General features: G+C 41.9%; 1 protein-coding gene across 12 annotated transcripts in view; it reads left to right on the forward strand.

Moving 5' to 3' along the window:
• Positions 1-19,043, forward strand: part of LOC139344330 (RIMS-binding protein 2) — a 61,469-nt gene that overhangs the window by 22,389 nt on the left and 20,037 nt on the right. For 11 of the 12 annotated variants that reach the window (XR_011603158.1, XR_011603157.1, XR_011603159.1 and 8 more), the window contains 11 exons: positions 2,766-2,873; positions 3,253-3,381; positions 4,584-4,760; positions 5,583-5,762; positions 13,100-13,267; positions 15,569-15,652; positions 15,755-15,844; positions 16,117-16,239; positions 16,325-16,429; positions 16,650-16,700; positions 17,798-17,818. Coding sequence is in view for 8 of the 12 variants with exons in the window: in XM_070982408.1 (XP_070838509.1) it covers positions 2,766-2,873; positions 3,253-3,381; positions 4,584-4,760; positions 5,583-5,762; positions 13,100-13,267; positions 15,569-15,652; positions 15,755-15,844; positions 16,117-16,239; positions 16,325-16,429; positions 16,650-16,700; positions 17,798-17,818 (1,236 nt within the window). In the remaining 4 variants the exon portion in view is untranslated. The remainder of the gene's footprint in view (positions 1-2,765; positions 2,874-3,252; positions 3,382-4,583; positions 4,761-5,582; positions 5,763-13,099; positions 13,268-15,568; positions 15,653-15,754; positions 15,845-16,116; positions 16,240-16,324; positions 16,430-16,649; positions 16,701-17,797; positions 17,819-19,043) is intronic. The other variant, XM_070982402.1, reaches the window with a different exon arrangement.

Consider the following 19,043-nt stretch of genomic DNA (forward strand, 5'->3'; position numbering starts at 1 on the left):
AGACTGTGCCACATTGATTTGCACGTCTGTCACCATTTTAAATGTCTCAAGTCACACCCGAGATCGACCATCTCCTGAGTCGGTCAAAGCGTGCCTGACCACTTCCAAGTGGGTTGCGGTGATGTCGTTATTCAGGGACAGTCCCCTGACATGGTTAAATTGCTGGACTTCCATCCATCCATTTTCTATACCGCCTATCCCTTTCGGGGTTGTGGGGTGTTGGAGCCTATCCCAGCTGTCAGCGGGCGAGAGGCGGGGTACACCCTGGACTGGTCGCCAGTCGATCGCAGGGCAACACACAAGACAAACAACCATTCACACTCACACCTAGGGGCAATTTTAGAGTCACCATTTAACCTAATGAGCATGTTTTTTGTCTGTGGGAGGGAGCTGGAGTGCCCGGAGAGAACCCATGCATGCACGGGAAGAACATGCAAACTTCACACAGAAAGTGTGTCGTCTGTTAAAGACACATATTCAAGCCCTGTAATGGAGATGAAAATCCCTGCCGGGCTGCCCTGATGAGCCAAGTCAAACCGAGTCAAGCCAAGGCAGCACGTGTGCATGGAAAAGGCCCAAAGTGACCATATCACTCAATGTGTTACACTCTGAGGACAAACCTGCCCTTTACCTCCAGCTTATCTATTCACCATGTCTGTCCATCTGCTCTCACTGCAGCCATTACACTCATGTGTGCCAGATCTCAACCTTTCCATCTGAGCCTCAGGGCTCATTTAAAGCATGCCTGTCAGAGGCAGGGAGACATCATTTCTGTTTGAATGAAAGACAGATCAGAGGTTTCCACCACTTGTTACCTTCACTTTGACGATAAACACCAATGACACTCTTGATCACCACATTGACTAACTGCCACATCGACCGTCCGCCACATCTACCGCTGCTTTGCTGAGCTGTCTCTACATTAAGAGCTCACAAGATAACAAGCTTATTTGTGTAACCCCAAGGACTGTTACACTAAAACTACTATAAAACCACAGAATGTGTATGTTTTTCATAATGTGACAACTGACTGCTTTAATTAGATGTGCATAGAGTTTGGACGGTATCTTTGGATGCTTCTTTCAGGTCTTTATTTCTAACCAAGCACTGTTGTCACGGTCCATCACCCTGAGGTGCAGGCTGCACAAAAGAGACCTGAAGCCTGATACAAATGCTCACTTTCACCACTTAACCAGATGTGACTACTCTAATGTGCTAACATTTTGGCTGTGCGGTCATCATTAGAGCATCAATAAGGTAGAAGTGAAGCAAAGTGATGGTTAATCAGTCCAACCAATGCTCTTGAGAGAGACAGCTAAAGACCCGACTTGACTTTGAAAATCTATGACGAGACCTGAACATCAGTGGGTCTCTATTGAAAGGGAGCTTACAGAACCTTTTCCCATTCAGGCTTTTATCTCACAAACAGGGGGAGAAATCCAATGTTGATGTTTGGGAGAGAAACATGGAGAGTATCACACCAGACCACAGGGACAAATCCTTCCTTTACTAAAAAGTCATCACTTTTGGCAAAATAAACTATTGAAGGTTGGCAAAAAACTTTTTATTGGAAAACATGGACTGAAGCAGGAAACTTTTTTGAAGATATTCTTTGAAGATGACATTTGAACAGATGATGGCTCAATACAAAATCCCTAAATAAAGCCTTGCTGCTATTATTATAATGTGTCCGACATCAAGATGCGAATGATGATATGACAGGTGGAAGGTGGGACGGACATTGCTAATATATGTAAGTATTAGAAATATGATAGATTACAGAGATTCCTGCTGGATATGTTTCTTACATTGTGACGTTTGAGTGATAACTAAATTATGACGATGATGATCATGATCATGTTAACCTAATAAGGTAGTCATATGTGTGTGTGTGTGTGTGTGTGTGTGTGTGTGTGTGTGTGTGTGTGTGTGTCATGTGTGTGTGTCATATATACGTGGAGGTGAATGGTTGCCCAGATGCAGTTACTTCTGGTTATGTGAGTAGCAGCTATATGTTCAGGAACCTTTGCCCTGTGGATACGATCATTGTGGTATAGGAGTGGTAATTGGCTTATACTGTTGAGATGGTGAGTGATAGCAATATGATATGTAATGTCAATACTCTCCGTGTGTGTGTGTGTGTGTGTGTGTGTGTGTGTGTGTATTCCTTTGGATGTTGGTGTGTTTTTTCTGGTTGTGGTGTCCGTGTCCTGTGTGGTTTCCTTTTTTTGAAAAGCAATAAAAAAGGTGAATTATTAGAGGAGACCTGAAGATCATCAGTTCATTGGTATTCCTGTCCAGTTTGAAAGAGCTTGAGAGCATCTGTCAGGAAGAAGCAAAAACGTTTTAAGAGCATGTCATCATGTGGGCAGGGTGGAGCTTGATGGCAAAAAAATCTCTCTGAATTCTGTATGTGACCACCTTTCTTACCCCGTCTCTCCTTCCCCTCTCTCCACAGCTCTCCTCTCTCCTCTTATGCTGAGTTAGTGTGGTGTAATGGTTGTTGAATGCCAGTGGTGGACTGATTGAGACGGTCTAATGAAAAGCCTTTTCAATGGGCTGTCATCTGTCAGCCACCATTAGATAGCACTATGTAAACATTGGCTGACAGCTGAGGGAGGCTTTCCTGTAACTCAGACATGGAACACAATTCAACCCATTCTGCTGAAATGAAATTTGATTCCTGTATTTCTCTGTGTTTTAGAAAAACAAAAAGCCAGTAGTTGGTAAACTCTGCATCTGTCTTTATTGTGCTTGTCTTTCAGAATGGTACTGACTATGGCTTCCTGGTGCGTCAGAACTCTGAACTCTTGCGAGCCCTCGATGAGCTGGAGAAGACTTGTGCCACACTGAGGGAGGAGAATGGCCTGCTGGTAAGACTAAAAATAACAGAGGGTGTCCAGTCTTGGCCGGAGGCTTCGTATATAGAAAGCCAGGTGCACAGAGAAGGCATACAAAACATTTCAGATGTATATTGTTTCAGTTACTGCTCAGGTTCACAGTAATTTGTTCAATTTATAAATAGATCATTATTTTGTGAGTGTGTTGGTGTTTCCCTGGGCCTTTTATGAATTCCTACTGGTAACGCAGGCAGGCAATATAAAACTAGGACTGAATCCCTCTTCAAACCATTAATAAGCCTGCCTGAATAACTGTTTTTGTGACTTTCTTGCCTGACATTGCTGTGTTGGTTGGTGGTGTTGGTTGTTGCTGCAAGCGTCTGATGATGATATGTGTTTCTCTTGTGTTTAGCGGAAGAGCAGCGCCCCAGAGACTGAGGAGAAGGTCAGGCGGCTGAGGAGAAAGAACACAGAGCTGGCTGTACTTGCTAAGAGGCTGGAAGAGAGGGCTCGAAAACTGCAGGAGGCCAACCTCAAAGTGGTACGCCGTGCAAATATAATGCCTGCAACATTTTCACAGCAAAATGCATCGCTGATACTGATACTGATACTGAGAGTGACTCATTATCAAGCACCACCATCCAAATCACCCTTTCACCATGATATCATGTAATGAGTTCAATGGAATAGCTCAACATGTGATGAATAGGAGCTTTGCTGAAACATGGCAGCACCAATAATAATTTATTGTATCACTAGAACTGCATTTTCAGTAAGAAGTCCAGGAAGTCTCTTGAGATGTAATATATCTGCAAAAGATCAAAACAAAGATCAAACACAATGATTGAGGATGAAAACACTCCTCATGAAACATTTCATACACATATTTTTTCAGATCAAGTATGAAGAATATAATCATATATTCAAATAGAAGAAAGCTGAGGAGACACACAGTTTAATACAGTGTGTTGTTTACTGTGCCAATGGCTAAAAAACACGAAAATATTCAGTAGCCTCATGGAACTCCAATCCTATTCTAATGAAAAGCTGCATGATGCACGGTGACTCTCTTTGAAGTCTTCAGTACTAAGTCGTAGAAGTCTCTGAAGAGCTGTAGTGGAGTGTGCTGCAGCAAACATTTTAAGGACCACTCTATCCCTGTCCTCAATGCTGCAGTCACTGGCTGCTGTGTATTCTGAGTGCACCTGTTCACCAGGCTTTGGGAGGGACCCCCCCCCCCCCCCCCCCACCTACCTCCTGCAGCTCACTGAAGGGCAGAGCAGCGCCACTCTGATAAATCTACACCAACAAAAAGTTTGAAAACTTCTTAGAGCTTAGCTGCATTTGTTAAACTGCCGTTTTTGAACCTAATCTAATAAGAGGTTGTTTTTGAGTTAGCTTGCTGCTCTCTTTGGTATTGCTTGATCCTGTCTGATATCATCTGATTTTCTTGCTCTTCTGTGCTGATCCTTGACTATAAGCACTGTCTTCAGCAGGGCTTTACTAGTTTGCTACTGCTTTCTCCATACTACCTGCCAAGTCCACAGCAGTCATTCCTGCACACCACAGTGAGACTTTGTAATGTTAAAATGGTTTTATTTCATGTACAGTCTTTCCCGCTGTTTACTGTATTCTCAACCGCCTGAGTTTCTGTGTGTGAACTGTCAATACGAGTGTATTCCAGACCTCCTTTATGAAATCCTTTCTGGTGATTGACACTTGTTTGCTTCTTGCTCTTGTCAGGTGAACTCCCCGTCACTGATGAGACCCGGATCTGTGGAACAGTACAAGAGAGCGTTTGCCCGACAGCGAGCTCGTGACCTCGCCCAGCACGCCGATGCACTGCTGTCTAAGGACAAAGAGATTGCTGCCCTGCAGCAAGAGTGCAGAGAGCTGGAGGCACGGCTGGGCTCCACTAAGGTATGTGTAACACATCTCCTCAGTTACTAGTTTACTCAACTGGCCACTGTTTTTGACTTTTTGCTCCCGTCTTCCTTCTAACCCTCCTCACCATCCTGGCCACAGACTCATAATGCCACAAGCTCGCTCTCTGCTGGACAACATGGGTACTACTCATCCTAACTCCCTCCTAAGCCTGTATTACAAAGGCTGCGTCACTGCTGATGCTTGCATGACAGTGCAGGAATAGGCTGCCTCTCTAAGTGCCTGTTTGTTATTACTGGTCCAATGACTTAGAAGCTCATTCTCCATGTGAACATGTGCTGGGTTTAATAATGAAGGGTCTTACATGGTGCGCTGTGCTCAGATCTAATGAGAATGTCTGTGCTGGATCTCATGTTCAACTTCATTTCCACCATGTGATAAGGATAACAGGACGGGAGGGTGAAGTGATATTCTCAACTTGAATGGGAAAATTTAATGTGCAAATTAGATGGCTTTGACATTTTTCTGTCCATTACCCAGAATCAGTTTGACTGAATATATTTGTTTTTAGTTATGTAATGCCCCCTCTCTGTATTTACTACTGTTTTCATTCACAGGGATTTTACACAATTTTAGAGGATTTTGAAGTCTGTTCTAAATGACAAGAAAAAAACACCAGTTTTAGAACACAATGCACATGATTACATATATTATTGATTGAGATTATTAGTCTTTCATTCAGTTTATTGCTTGGCATGCAGTTTTAAAATGTTAATAACTAAAACTGGAATAACAGTATTGTGCTGAATTGTTGCTGTCATTGTCTTGTGGCTGCCTGTGGTGCATGTGTCTGTGCAGGGCTCCCCTCTTCCATCTGGCAGAGCGGAATTTGAGAGGCTTCTCAGGGAGTCTCAGAGGGAGGTGCTGCGGCTCCAAAGGCAGCTGTCGGTCACATCATCCAGACAGCAGCACAACCATAGTCCCAACCCCGATGGCCCACAGAAGTGTGAGGAAATTGAGGAGGAGGGGGAAACGGAGGTAACGTCCTCGTCTCATATCAGAACACTGCACAAACGCTGACCCCTGTTGGTCTTTAGCAACTTCAATAAGTGAACTTTGTCTACGCACACTAAAAATGATGGCATCAAATCAGCTGTGACTTTCATTAAAATAAAGAGACCAAAATTATTAATGCACTGTAACCTAAGTCAGTAAATTAGCAAAAACTGAAGCACTGAAAAACTGGTATGATCATGCTATTCTATTTGAGGTTAAATATATGATTACGAACACAGACCAGATCGTCTTTTCACACCGAGGACTGTTAATGGCGTTGGGAGGATGGTACAGTTTGGATAAGACAGCTGTTTGCTAAAATTCAGCGCAGTGAGTTTTCTGAAACCTAGTGTATATTTATGTTGGCTCGCATGCTGTTTTGCTGCGTTATATAATGGCTTGTCGTTGGACCTGATACTAATCTGCCACAAGCCATAATGAGATGATTCCCTGTCTTGAACTTGGGCCTGATCAAAGATACCAAAGTCACACACTCTGATCCTCTCTGCATGTAATACTGATCTTCTCTCTATTCAGTTCTTAGAAACAGCTCTTTACACCGGAGTGATGCTCAATCACCGATCAAAATGTTGAAAAATGCTCATATAAATATGTGAATGGGTTACATAATACAGAAAGGACATTATTTGACATTTGAATTTAGCTAGCCATACCACTGAACATCTGTAGTATGGAAGTACTTTTTGCATATGACAGGCACATTTTAAAGGTACATTTTCTGTGCATTGATATCAGTCTACATCATTTAAAGGCATACATCTTAGTTATGGATTTTTTTGTGAAATTCTCCAGTGAAATAGAGTAAATTCTCTGCCTGTGAAGCTCAAATGAGAATGCCGACTGTGGTAATCTCTCATTTGTGGGACGCACACACGCATACCCAGTGACACGCGCACACCCAGAAAGGGGCCATGTTGTGTGAACTCTAATCCCCTCTAACAACAGAATGGTACAGTCCAGTAATCCTCTCTCTGTTGCTGTGGCAGCGGTGAGAGGGTTTTGGGTGGTAGGTAAGACTCCAGCCGCACTAAAGACTTTTCTATCTCGCCCTGCTCTGGATAACTAGCAGGCCAAGGGAAGCCTTGACGTTGCCACAGATCACACAAAAGGGGTAGGTCATCTTATGAGTTTTGTTGTCTCTGTGCGTAGGTGTCAGTAGTTTGTTGCAGATCTCCTTGGCTAACGTCATATGTGTCTGCTTGGACGCGAGACAGAAGCCGTGCAGGGCTCAAAGTTGAGACTTGACACTGAAAACTAATGAGTGTCATGACGAATCAGGAGTGCGAGCGAATTGGCTCAAGGCAGCGAGTGTTGCATTTGTGTTGGACATTAAAACCACCAGCTTATTCTGAAAGATTATTACTATGTTACATGCCCCATGTTAGTATAACAATATGACTCGTAGCTAAGGGGATTTTTCTTTTAGGTCTCATAGCTGTTGTTTTTTAATATTCATTTCAGTAAATCCTGTGGTAAATCCCACCCCTGTCTGGGATGGACTGCCACTTTCTTACAAATTAGAAAGACGGGACATGCATGAGGCCTAGTCAAGGGCAGCCTGTCAGAAACCTGGTTTTATAACAGTCATATTTTGGAGCTTCCAGATGCAGAATTTAGACGGGCTGACTTAGTGACAGGGTGGTAGAGCGTTTGATTGGTGGACATCGATATGCTCCGTATTAAAAAGAAAATCAACGGCCAGGCCAATCCATTAAGGTGCTTTTAAAAGAAGTGATCCAGTTACCCGTTTCAGTAGTCTGCAGGGATTACACCAATGTGCTTATGGCATTCAGGGCCTGCTGAATGGGATCTGTCCCTGCTTTAGTACGCATGGGCCCAAGGTGTACTTGATCCTTTAGTGTACATGGACCACATTAGTGTGAAGTGTACACAATGGCACCTCACTGTGTGAGGCAGTGTGCAAGAAGAGGTGAGCCACTGAGCTAGGACCTCATCTGATAAAAACACATTCAGTGGCACCTACTGTGGCAGACATGGCTGCACCCTGCACCAGGTCAGTTATTGAGAGATCACATCCAGTAGGATCTGAGTATTTACTTACTATTTACAATTGCCATTACTTACTATACTTACACTGCCATTAATTACTGCATGTTTTTATGCATGCACATTTTCTTAGATCAGTTTTGCCACACCCCCTCAGTCCCATTCATAAAAGACACCACAGACAATGCAGGAGTGTAGATAAGACAGGAGAAGGTGTTTCTAACTTTTTTCAAATTAGAAACAGACAATAGTGTGTTCAGTTGTTGCATTAGGACATAATGAGCTAATCAAGCCAAAACACATATCCAAGCAAGATGTGTCCGTTATGAAATTTCACTGAAAATCTGCTCTGAAATAAAACAGCTAGGAAACGTGAACAAAAAATTCAGTCAAGCTGGAAATGTTCTTCTAGCCCACATGTTTTTGAACAATTATTCAGTTATACTGTTGCATGCACAGTAAACATGTCAACACACTTACAGTGTTAAAGATTACTGTATACATGTATGCACTCCTATGAATTACACACAAAGTACAGGTATTTGTTAATTAGTGCCACTTTCATATTGAGGGAACTAAAAGACAATTTCACATGCTAAGGAATACAGTATGATGTTCCTCTGATTTTAGTCTCCCAGCTCCTCAGTTAGCATCCATCTGTATCTCTATTAATGCTGTAATTGATGATATCTTAATTAATAATCAATGTCATATAATTATGGACCCAGCACATTTTCACTAAGAGCCGCAACCAGCTTTTGTCAAATTCATCTCATTGATGGTTTAAATTGATTCCAGTGACTTCAGGATCAAAGTGTCTAGTGTGTTTGAATGTCTTGTGCTGCTCACTGAGCAGAAATGACATTCATAATAGTTGTGTGTAAAATAAAGAAAACATTCTGATATGATATTTACACAACATCTCAGTATGTGGTATTGACCACAGTTTGAATTCAGTGAAATTCAGAAATTAGATTTTGTCTTATTATATGTGAAGCTAATGCAATCCACACTGACTTTGCATTTGAGCCTTTTTTTTTACCCAGAAATCACACAATAAGACATTGACTGGTTAGTTTAGAATTCATATTTATCTCGGTGTACAGTTTAACTTTACATTGAAGTGATGTACATTAACCTTACATTTTTGGGTAGCTGCCTGATGAGAGTTTCTGAGTTTCTGAGCGGGAACCAGCTATACAATTAATGTACAAGGCCCCAATAAACAGACTGTTCAAAATGTAATCAAAACCCTATTTGAGAACTTACTGTTGCCTCTACCAATCCTTAAACCACCCTTATTCCCTTAAAGGAGGGTATGTTTTATTGTAGTTGCTCAGCTATAAAAGGCAGCAGCAAGGATTTTACAAGTTTTCTTAGAGATGGTAATTTGTTTCGAAACAATGATTGACTGTTTGTGACCAGTTTAGGCCAATTCAAGCACAGAATTCTTGCAAATACACTGGATGATTTACCTGTTTAACATATTGTCTGCAGGCTGAGTGGTCCTTAGGGGACTCCAGTCCCCTCGTCTAGTCAAAGGTAATGGACACTTCCTCTGTTTGGTGGTTGGAATGAAACAGCAAGTGATTCCCTCCTTCACTGGCTCAAGTGAATATGATGCTCTGAAGGTTGTTTTTGCAGAATAAATGTTGATACTTATCTTCTTAAATGAGAATCACTGCTGCTCAAAATGGATGAGAATCAAATGAATATTCTTTGAGAATTCATTGAAAACAATCGATCCAAAACTCCTATTAAAACCTTCTGAAGACCTGTTTATGTACTACTCAGATTCTGACTAGAAAAGGACTATATTACTGCCCAGACATGATGTGAATTTAGGCACTGTAATGTGGGTAGAGAATGCCACATGGGCCTTGTTGTAAAAGGGGGCTTTCTTCATCTTTGTACCCCCTCAACACCTGACCTTTCAGCTCTCATATTTTATGTATGCAGTAGCATTAAATGAAAAATATTACTTAGCTAATAATTGAGCAATAACACCATGAGTCTTGATTTTGTGTGTAAATATATTACATCTTTTGCATATATCTTATTATGTATTATGCATTACTGATGTCACTAAAATGTGTAAGGCATGTTACTTGAATTTGTTGGATCACTACCATTTGACTCCGTTTATCTTTTCTCTTAACTGTCCATATGAGAATAGTGAATTAAACACTGCCCCATGACCATGTACGTGCTCAGCTTGTTAGGCCACACTAAGTTTTGTTAGGTTAGTGTGTTGGCATATAAACCTTTGAAACGATTCATAATAGCCTAAGCCTTGGTCTAATGCTCTCTATGACAGTCCCTTTATTCCTCATAACATTGTATAAATGAGGCATTACATAATATTCCCCCCTGTGCTCATTCGTCAAAGCCATGTCAGAATTATATCACACGTCGCCTGAACGCTGATTATATTTGCTTTGAACTCATCATTGTGCGCTCCTGCTCCTTTTACAGAAAGGACTGCTCTTTTAAGGGATTTGGCCTGTAGACTGATAGCAATGGATGTCATACTGAGCGTGATATGTTGTCACTGTGTAGAATATCAAAATATCTGATTGTCTTGAAAGAAAGGTGAACACAACAACACAAGGAGGAATGTTGAGTTCCATCTTAGTAATGATGTGAAAAGCTTCGACTCCCCTGAACTTTACCTGTGGTTGAAGTAGTTTAGCTGCATTCATTCCTGGATGCAAACATGAGTTAAGACAAGAAGATCTGCACAAATAATGGAATAATCATTAAAAATGATGGGGTTTGTTCAAATTTGCATAGGGATCATATCTTGGCCACAATATCTCACTCTCACCACGGCGCATGGCTCCCAGATTGTAGCAGTCCATACAGTTAAGTCAGCCCACTCAGAAGATATGAAGTGCTACAAGCTAATTAAGAGTCACAAGAAGATGGACTGCTTTAAGCATGACCGACCAGATAAGAAGGTGGGCATTTTGGGCTGGGCTCACCAGGCATGTCTGCTTGTGATGGATATGCAGGGATCTTTAATGACCACTGCCAGGAATCAGGAACAGAGAAATCAGCAGAGCACTTGTTCAAAGCCCTCATTCCTGTGCACTGTTTTTGTACAGGGGCCAACGGAATTAGTGCCTCCTGCTGGCCTTTCGTCACCACTACTAACACCATCTGGTCCCCTATCCAAAAGATAAACCAGGGACAGCCTCACTTAACTTGACAGACATTCCACTGATTTAGTGCTGAACAGCCACAACGCGTTATCAGCCCCATATTGAGGTCTTCTGTATCCGTGATAATGCTGCAACACGCGTCTTAGAAACAACAAGCCTTCACCCTCTTTGATGCAAGCTGCTTTACATGTCAAAGGAATACAAGCTTACAGCATTAAGCACCTGCATGTTTAACGAACATTTAACAGTGTACTGCCAGAAAAGTAGTAGTAAATATGGAGCAGAGGACGACAGGATGCTGGGAGTGAGTATCTTTGCAGATATAGTTTATGGAAATGAGGGGCTGTCTTCCATGAAGGCCATTCTGTCTTTTATTACTTTTAATGACAGTTTTATGGTTTTTAGAGATAACAGTGACTGTTATCTCTAAAAACCATAGAAGTCTTGCCGTGTTTTAGTTTCTTACTGGAACTTAATTGGACTACAACTCTCTCTTTGCCTCTTCAGTATATCTTGACTCCAGCATGAGAGGTTCAGTATTTTGAGGGTAAATTGGGTGTCAGTTTTCAGATGTTGATCTGTAATTTCATCCATGAATGCTTGCACCATATGCATCGACTGTGTGAAGGTGCAACACATGTTATATGAATAATGAAGTGCAAAGCAAAGCCTTCTTTAAAAACATGCTACACATGCTAAAGGAGTTTGTGGTCGCTCAATGTCCAAGTGTGTTTCTCTGACTCTTTCACCACAATGTCATCATACTAAAAACTGTTTACAAGAACTATTCATATAACAGAATTTATGAAAATTTTGATCAAATATTAAATATGCATTGCAGGTAACTGCTACCAGATCACAGGGATACAAACTGGATGCAATCATTTGCAAACGAACTGTTTTTACTGACAAAAGCCCATGTACTAAATAACCTTTTTACAATCATGTGTTCACAAAGTGGTGAACCTCCATCCTTGCTTGTGAATGACTGAGCCTTTCCAGGATGCCCCTTTCCTACCCAATCATAATACTATCACCTGTTACCAGTCAACCTGTGTACCTGTGTTTTTGGAGCATTCAACATCTTTCCCAGTCTTTAGTTGCTCCTGTCCCAACGTGTTTGAAACATGTTGTTGCATCAAATTCAGAATAAGCTTATATTTCTGAAAATCAGTGAAGCAGAAGAGTTCAGACATTAAGTAGATTGGCTTTGATCGCATTCTGTTTTATTTGTTGTACACAGTGTCCGAACTTCTTTGGAATTGAGGTTACAGATGCTAGATTTGATTGACTTTAGAACTTACCACCTAATGGAAACTTCTAATCACCTAATGAATTGATCTCTAACAATATGTATGAATGTTGTTTTTGTTTTTTTGGGGGGTGGGGGGGGGTGGGGGTGGGGGGTGTTGGTTTGTTGGCAATCTCTTCATGCCATGCTCTGATAGTCCCTAAAGAAGTCATGTCTTAAACAAATGCAAGCTGTCCCTGAAGTCTAGAGTGATGCCTTTGAGTGACGAACAATGTAAAGGAGAGTGTAAAGGAGAGATCCCTTTTGCAGCACGTGGCAGATCGCCTTTGATCCTGTTACTGGGTCGTGGCCTTGGCTGCACTAGCACAGTTCTACACTGAGCATAAGTAGGTTTGCTCTAAAATTAGATACTGATTCCCGACTCTTAACCCTTAACCAATGTCAGCCTGTCCCCCTTCTGGATCCAAGTTAGACAAATCATACCATTTTTTAAAATGAATGGATAACAGGAATTAGTTAGAAAAGTAGCCCACTGTGAAACATTCAAGTCATTACTAATTAGAAAGGACATACTTCCTGTTAATGTGTGGGAGTCATGTTGCAGGCTCGAGGGATTCCCCCTGGATTATTCATTCATTAGAGTTAGACCACTGGGAAAGGAGGCTCGCTGCTAACCCCTCACCCACAGTGGGGGGTGTAATGTTAAGTGTTACCGTACAGTATAACAGTCATACTGACATTTCCCCTCTTCTCAGTAGTCGGCCATGTTTTTAAGATTTAAATGGAAGCTATTTAGTACAATACCTTGGAGCTTGACTCTTGAGATTATCTCTGTAAATACAAGGTGGCTGACTGCTTATCCCTGTCCCTGTCAGGTTGTAGGCGAGACCCCGTGTGTGGTATTAGATGAAGCTCCATCCAGGTGTGAGAAGACTCCCCGAGAGGAGGAGGAGTCGGGGCTGCAAGTGACGCCCCAACCGGGCCTTAGCCCGCCCCCCTCCCATCAGGAGGAACACACAGAGGAGCAGCGCCTACAGTTTCTGGTGAGAGCATCTACATGTAAACTCAGCTGGCAACATTCAAGAGTTTAATGTTTCTCCAGCTTTATTGTGCCACATTTGTGTCTTTTTTTTTTCCGTTTGAATTTCAGTATGAATTCCAGTTAATATCCACGAGGACCAAACTATTCATGAAAGCAATTTGTTGATACTCTTCTTGTTATTCAGCATAATCAAATAGAATGCACCAACTATGGTTGTTGCTGAAATTGGAGGGTTAGTAAGGCAACAGGTTACTGGATGTCACTCAGCTCAGTCCTCCAAACAGGCATTCATGACCGTCCTGCACAGCTCTTTGCAGCAACAACATGCATTTTGTGCTTAATCGCTGGTGTTTAGCTTTGCTATCCTTTTTGCATGTTGAAGCTTGAATTTAGTGTTGTGTCTTCAGTTGACTGCCACTGAAGGAAACTGAAACTATGGCTAGATTTGTTATGTAATGCTGGGATTATTTTGATCGTGTCCCTTGGAAACAGAACAGTAGCACATTGCCCTTGCTGATAGTACAAGTGGGTCTCATGGCTTAAATAGACCATATTCCCTGGAGATTCCAGACATCAATTGATGTGGGTTTGTTCCCTGTTAAAGCACTGACATGGTACATCACATCAGCTGAAATGATGGAAAACTTCATGACTGTGATTTGTGTCCATTACGTGATGTGCTGCTTTTCAATTCTGTTTTCCAAATCCTTTTTCTTAACATGGTTTCAGATGCATAATGTCTGTCCATGCAGCTTTCTCATTTTACTATGGTCCTAATTAAAGCTGCAACATTCTGAAGGGAATGAGCGTGGATAGAAATTAAGTTAGTGAGTGTTAGGCTGTCCATCATGGTCATGGCTGCACAAGGGACTAAATGAATTTATTTGAACTTCCTCTTTTTAGTTTAACAAGGGACATGGCAAAAATATCTTAAATGTAGCTTGAAGCTAACTAGCTATCTTTCATAGAGCCTGGCTGAGTTGCAGGAAAAAAAGTGGCATCTTAGACAGTGAGATATCTTCGATGACTTAAATGACTTACAGATTTAGGACAAAGCACATCAGCTGAGTAAACACTGATCTGCCCCAGAAACTATGTTAGCCTAGAAAGAACACTGGTGATATTTTTAGACCTGCTAGTCAGTCAGTCCACCACTTTGGTCCAGACTGAAATATCCCAACAGCTAAGGATTGGATTGTGATGCAGTTTGGTGCATACCTGGTGCTCAGGGGATGAATTGTAATGACTGAGTGATCCCTTGCAGCACCATCATCAGGCCAAAAATGTAATCTGTGCAATACTCTATTTACCTGCAACACTAATGGCATTTCCATCAGCCTCAATTATTCTTTGTGTTTAGTGCTAATTAACAAAGTAAGCTTACATGGTAAACATTTCAATCTGCTAAACATAAGCGTGTTAGCATTGCCTTTGTGACCGTGTTCACATGCTGACGTTAGCATTTAACCCAAAGCACTGCTCCCTGCTTATCTACAGTCTCTTAGCATGGCTAAATACTTTTTTTTTTCAGGTAATCAGTTTAACCTACGTGCTTTTGACAGTCCCATAAAATGTGCATGGTTAGACTACAATAAAAAAAAAAAAACACAGGGTTAGGAAAACGCAGAGAAGAAATTAAGTGACTGGTGATTCTTTATGTGTGAGGAGAGACACATGGTAGTGGACACCATCCTCTGAATTACAGTACAGTGAGACGTGTCTTTGCTGACTGTGAAGCAGCTGACAAAACATTTAAGTTCCAGTCACTAGTGGCAGTTTAGCCTCACAGTCATGATTTGACTATACAACAGAACACCGTTGCTTGATGGGCTTTATCCAGGCCCTTATAGCTGTGGCTGATACACAATCAAGCAAATCAGACCACGGATTGCAGTTTAATTATCATTATGGTCTTGCGGTGTCATCTCTGGTGAGAGTATAGTATCTTTTCAGTCAGCTGCTGGGGGTCTGCAATTAGCCTGTCTGTTGTGCAGCCTCCCCCCACACAGCCACAGTGATTGATTGAGGTCCTGTGGCAGCACTGAAATAAGCTGATTTCTCTTATGCTGCTCCTGCATGTAAGCTGCATTTAGAATAATTAAAGGATGCTAAGCTTTGTAATACCTCATTGCTGCCATGTCAGATGTCAGTATGGAAACTAAAGCCAATGTATTCCACGTTGCAAAATATAAACACGAATCATTTGTCATTACATTACAGATGTTTCTCATGGTTTTGCTCTTGAACAGTATGTCCTGCAGCTACAGCATCTTTGCTTTGTTGTCATTCATTGTGGGTTCAGGAAAGTGAGCTGAGCAACAAGAGAAAAGAATGTGAAAACCTTGAGCATGAAGTAAAGAAGCGACAGAAGAGATGTCTGGATTTGGTAAGCGATGTTCTTGCATCACCATCTGCTTCTCTCGCGATGACATGGAGGACATGGATTTCCTCAACTTTATCTGAACGTTGTCTCGTGGTTTGATAACAGGAGAGCCAGCTTGAGGATGAGCAAGGCAAAAATGAGCAACTAAAGGAGGAGGCAGATCTCCTCAGGAGGAAGGCACAGCTGCTCGACCAGGTCAGAGTCTCCCTGTTGTGTTGAGCCTCTTTTTTTTCTAAAGTGGGTCTCAGTTCCATAGTTTTGGCAATCATACTGTAGCTGTCAGTTGTGACGATATTTTATCAACCAACTTAATACTGAGATGTGAGTGCACACAAAGCAGTCTTCAGTTTCATGTAGCTGTGGAGTAAAGTCTCAAAAAATAGGAATGATGACCAGAACTATGGTTTGCAAAAAATGTAATATTCCTGTAAAATGATCCAGTCTGTTGACCTGCTGCTGTTTCTCAGACTCGGGCTGAGAATGAGGAGCTGAGGGAAGATCTCTCTGAAGTGACCGCTCAACACAGTTCAGTTCTCGAGGAGAACCAGAGACTCCGTGCCAAACTGGAGAACCTAGAGCAGGTCCTAAAGGTACTGCTGGGCTCAGAAACGGTCTTTTATTTTCACTTTGACTCTGCGCTGCCCAACTTGAAATAACTGGTTTCTTTCTGAACAGCATATGCGAGAGGTCGCCGAGCGAAGGCAGCAGCTGGAATTGGAACATGAGCAGGCACTGGCTATCCTTAAGTTCAAACAGGATGAAATCAAACGGCTACAGCGGGTAAGAACCATACCCTCTTCTGCTCTTCACATATTTGAACTCCCATGTCCCTGAGGCTGCTTTCAGCCTCATTCTGGAGAATGGGCCCTTTGTCCAGCAGGAGGCAACCTTTGTGCACCCAAAAATCATTGTGTTTTGTCAAGAGAGCTCGCTGTGCTCTGAACTTGAATTTTATACGTAAACAGCCAAAGTTACACTGACTTTCTTCTTTAATCATCAGGCTCAGTTATTTGCCAAGAGGGAACATGAGGGAGTGGTTCAGATGCTGGAGGTGAGTGTGTGTGACACTACTGTGACTACTCAGTAAAGAAGAAAGGCACATGAATGATTTTCATCCCATAAAGTGCTTTTATTACCACACAGTAAAGCCCTGCGTTGCTTTCAAGAAGTTCGGATGACTTGGGAGCTTAATTCACACAGCCCCAACATTAGAGAGGAGGACTGTTGTTCAGACTTCCTCAGTATTTCTCTCTTGCATGAGTGAATTCCTGCCTGACAAGATCAAATCTAATTCATTATTGAAGGTTTTCTTATATCCCAAATGCCAGTCAAAGAGAGTATAAATATTTAATTATCTCCCCATTCTTAGTAGACAGAATACATCCCATTGCCACTGAAGCAGCATGGATGGAGAGTGTAACAGGCTCTTTATCCTTATCTAAACACCTGGCAGAGAAGCTGTTGCTGAAAATACTTGGATTTTTGTGGCACTTCATGGACCTGGATAACCGTTTGAACAGATGGCTTATACTTGCTCTCAGCGTGAGCGCGACACACTTTGAATTCAAAATGAACCCAGACGCTCGATGACAGTTCGAGTTCCCATCTGTCTGATTGGCTGCTAGTTTTGACTGATGAAAAAAGCCACAGTTGATGACTATACGTGTGCTGTCTGTGCTTTGAGTTTGTTCCTAAATGAAGTGTGTATTTTATTTTAGGAGTTGACTCAGCTTGTGTTGCGGAGGGAGCTGGTAGAGTATAGTTGCTCCTGTTTTAAAAAGTGCTTGCTTCCTTCCTCTTGCTTTGTTTCTATCACTTTCTGTCTCTATTTAAACCCAAAGCTTCACAGGAGAAACTCTCTTTCCCTCCAGAGAACCTGAGCTTTGCTGCCAAGTTAGCATGCTGCCTTTTGCAATCTGTTAAAAACAGTTTTTGAAAGATTAAACAGAGTATTTGTGTTTGCTGGCTGCTGAGGGCCAGTGCACATTCTAGTGATTCTGGCTCCTGGCAGGATTTTCTTGCTGATATGTCCTCAGACTGCCGTGTCTCTACTTTATTAACGTGTTTCTTTGCCAGATTCGTTGTTTCACAAGCATGTGTTTACTTTGCTGTTCCTTTTTCCCTCTGTGTTATCTTTCTGCTGACCAGAGTACACTGGACTGCATGCAGGTACTGCTTGACCTCCTGGGCCAAATTATTTCTATTCCTGTCACAAAACCTTCCCTAGCAACTGTAGATAGAACCACCAAACCCCAATTACCTTGTTTTAAATCCTCCAAGTTGACAGGACTTAAACAGGTTTGAACATCCTTTGTTTTTTGCACATGTGCTTAAATTGAAAGTAGCAGCCCTGCGGTGATCACTATAGAACGGTCTGTCATTAATGCTTCATGTAGGCACAAAAGCCCATGCTGATGCATTTTTTAGGGTACCAAAATGTGTTTAGATCAGGCCATTCACATGAGGCCAGATAACATTGTGTGTGCGGCACAGCTGCACTGAGCACACTTATCACGCTGGCTTGTTATTTGATCTTAATATATTGAGGTAGACTCTCCCTTCATGCACACCCACCACATCACAGTCGGATTGCTGTTTGTAATTGAGTATTCATTTCGGCTCAGCGTAGCTAGGTAACTACTGACTGCAGACGAGGCTTTGTGTAGGTGAGAGCTAACAGGAAATGTTATTCAGACAGTTTCGGCTTTTGTCAGATCAGCCTGCCAGGAAACTCCCACCACAACCTGAAGTGAAATCAGCCACATATAGAAACTCACTGGGGCTGAGACAAACCTCTGTAGTGTTCTGGCAAATAACTCTGCAGTTTAGTGGTTTTGCTAGTGAATGCAGCGTAAGACAGAAGCATAATGTATAACTTCTCATAACCTATGCTTCTTCTCCAGCTGTGGTTTTTACTCCTGTTTCCCATCTTACCAGAAAACCACCCATCTTTCTTTCCCGCTCTTTTTCTGTCCACTGAACCTCTAAGTCTTTGTCATTTGTGTTTGAAGCTAATATTTCAGTGACAGATTATATTGTCTGTCTTGCAGAAACCTAAACTTACACTGCAGTACTTTCATTTGATAGTGTATTAGTTATGCTGGTATCTCACATACAGTAAGCTGCATTACCTTCACTGTACGTTTGCCGTGATGTGTTGTTCCATCTGCTAATCAGAACTGTGTGAGATCAGATGTCAAATCGGATTTGTCTAATGACTGAAAAAATAAATTCTGCATAGGGATAAAAGGTTTCTGCATGACATTGACAGTTTAGAGAGAAGGTTGCTTTTGCATCAAGGGCTCTGTTTTAATCGTGCAAGCGCAACGACAAACACAGTGCTGTACATCAATGACAATGTGGCCGTCTCCAAGCTCATCTGCTCTTTTGGTTC

This window comes from Chaetodon trifascialis, chromosome 16, assembly GCF_039877785.1.
Source record: "Chaetodon trifascialis isolate fChaTrf1 chromosome 16, fChaTrf1.hap1, whole genome shotgun sequence".
Classification (NCBI taxonomy): domain Eukaryota; kingdom Metazoa; phylum Chordata; class Actinopteri; order Chaetodontiformes; family Chaetodontidae; genus Chaetodon; species Chaetodon trifascialis.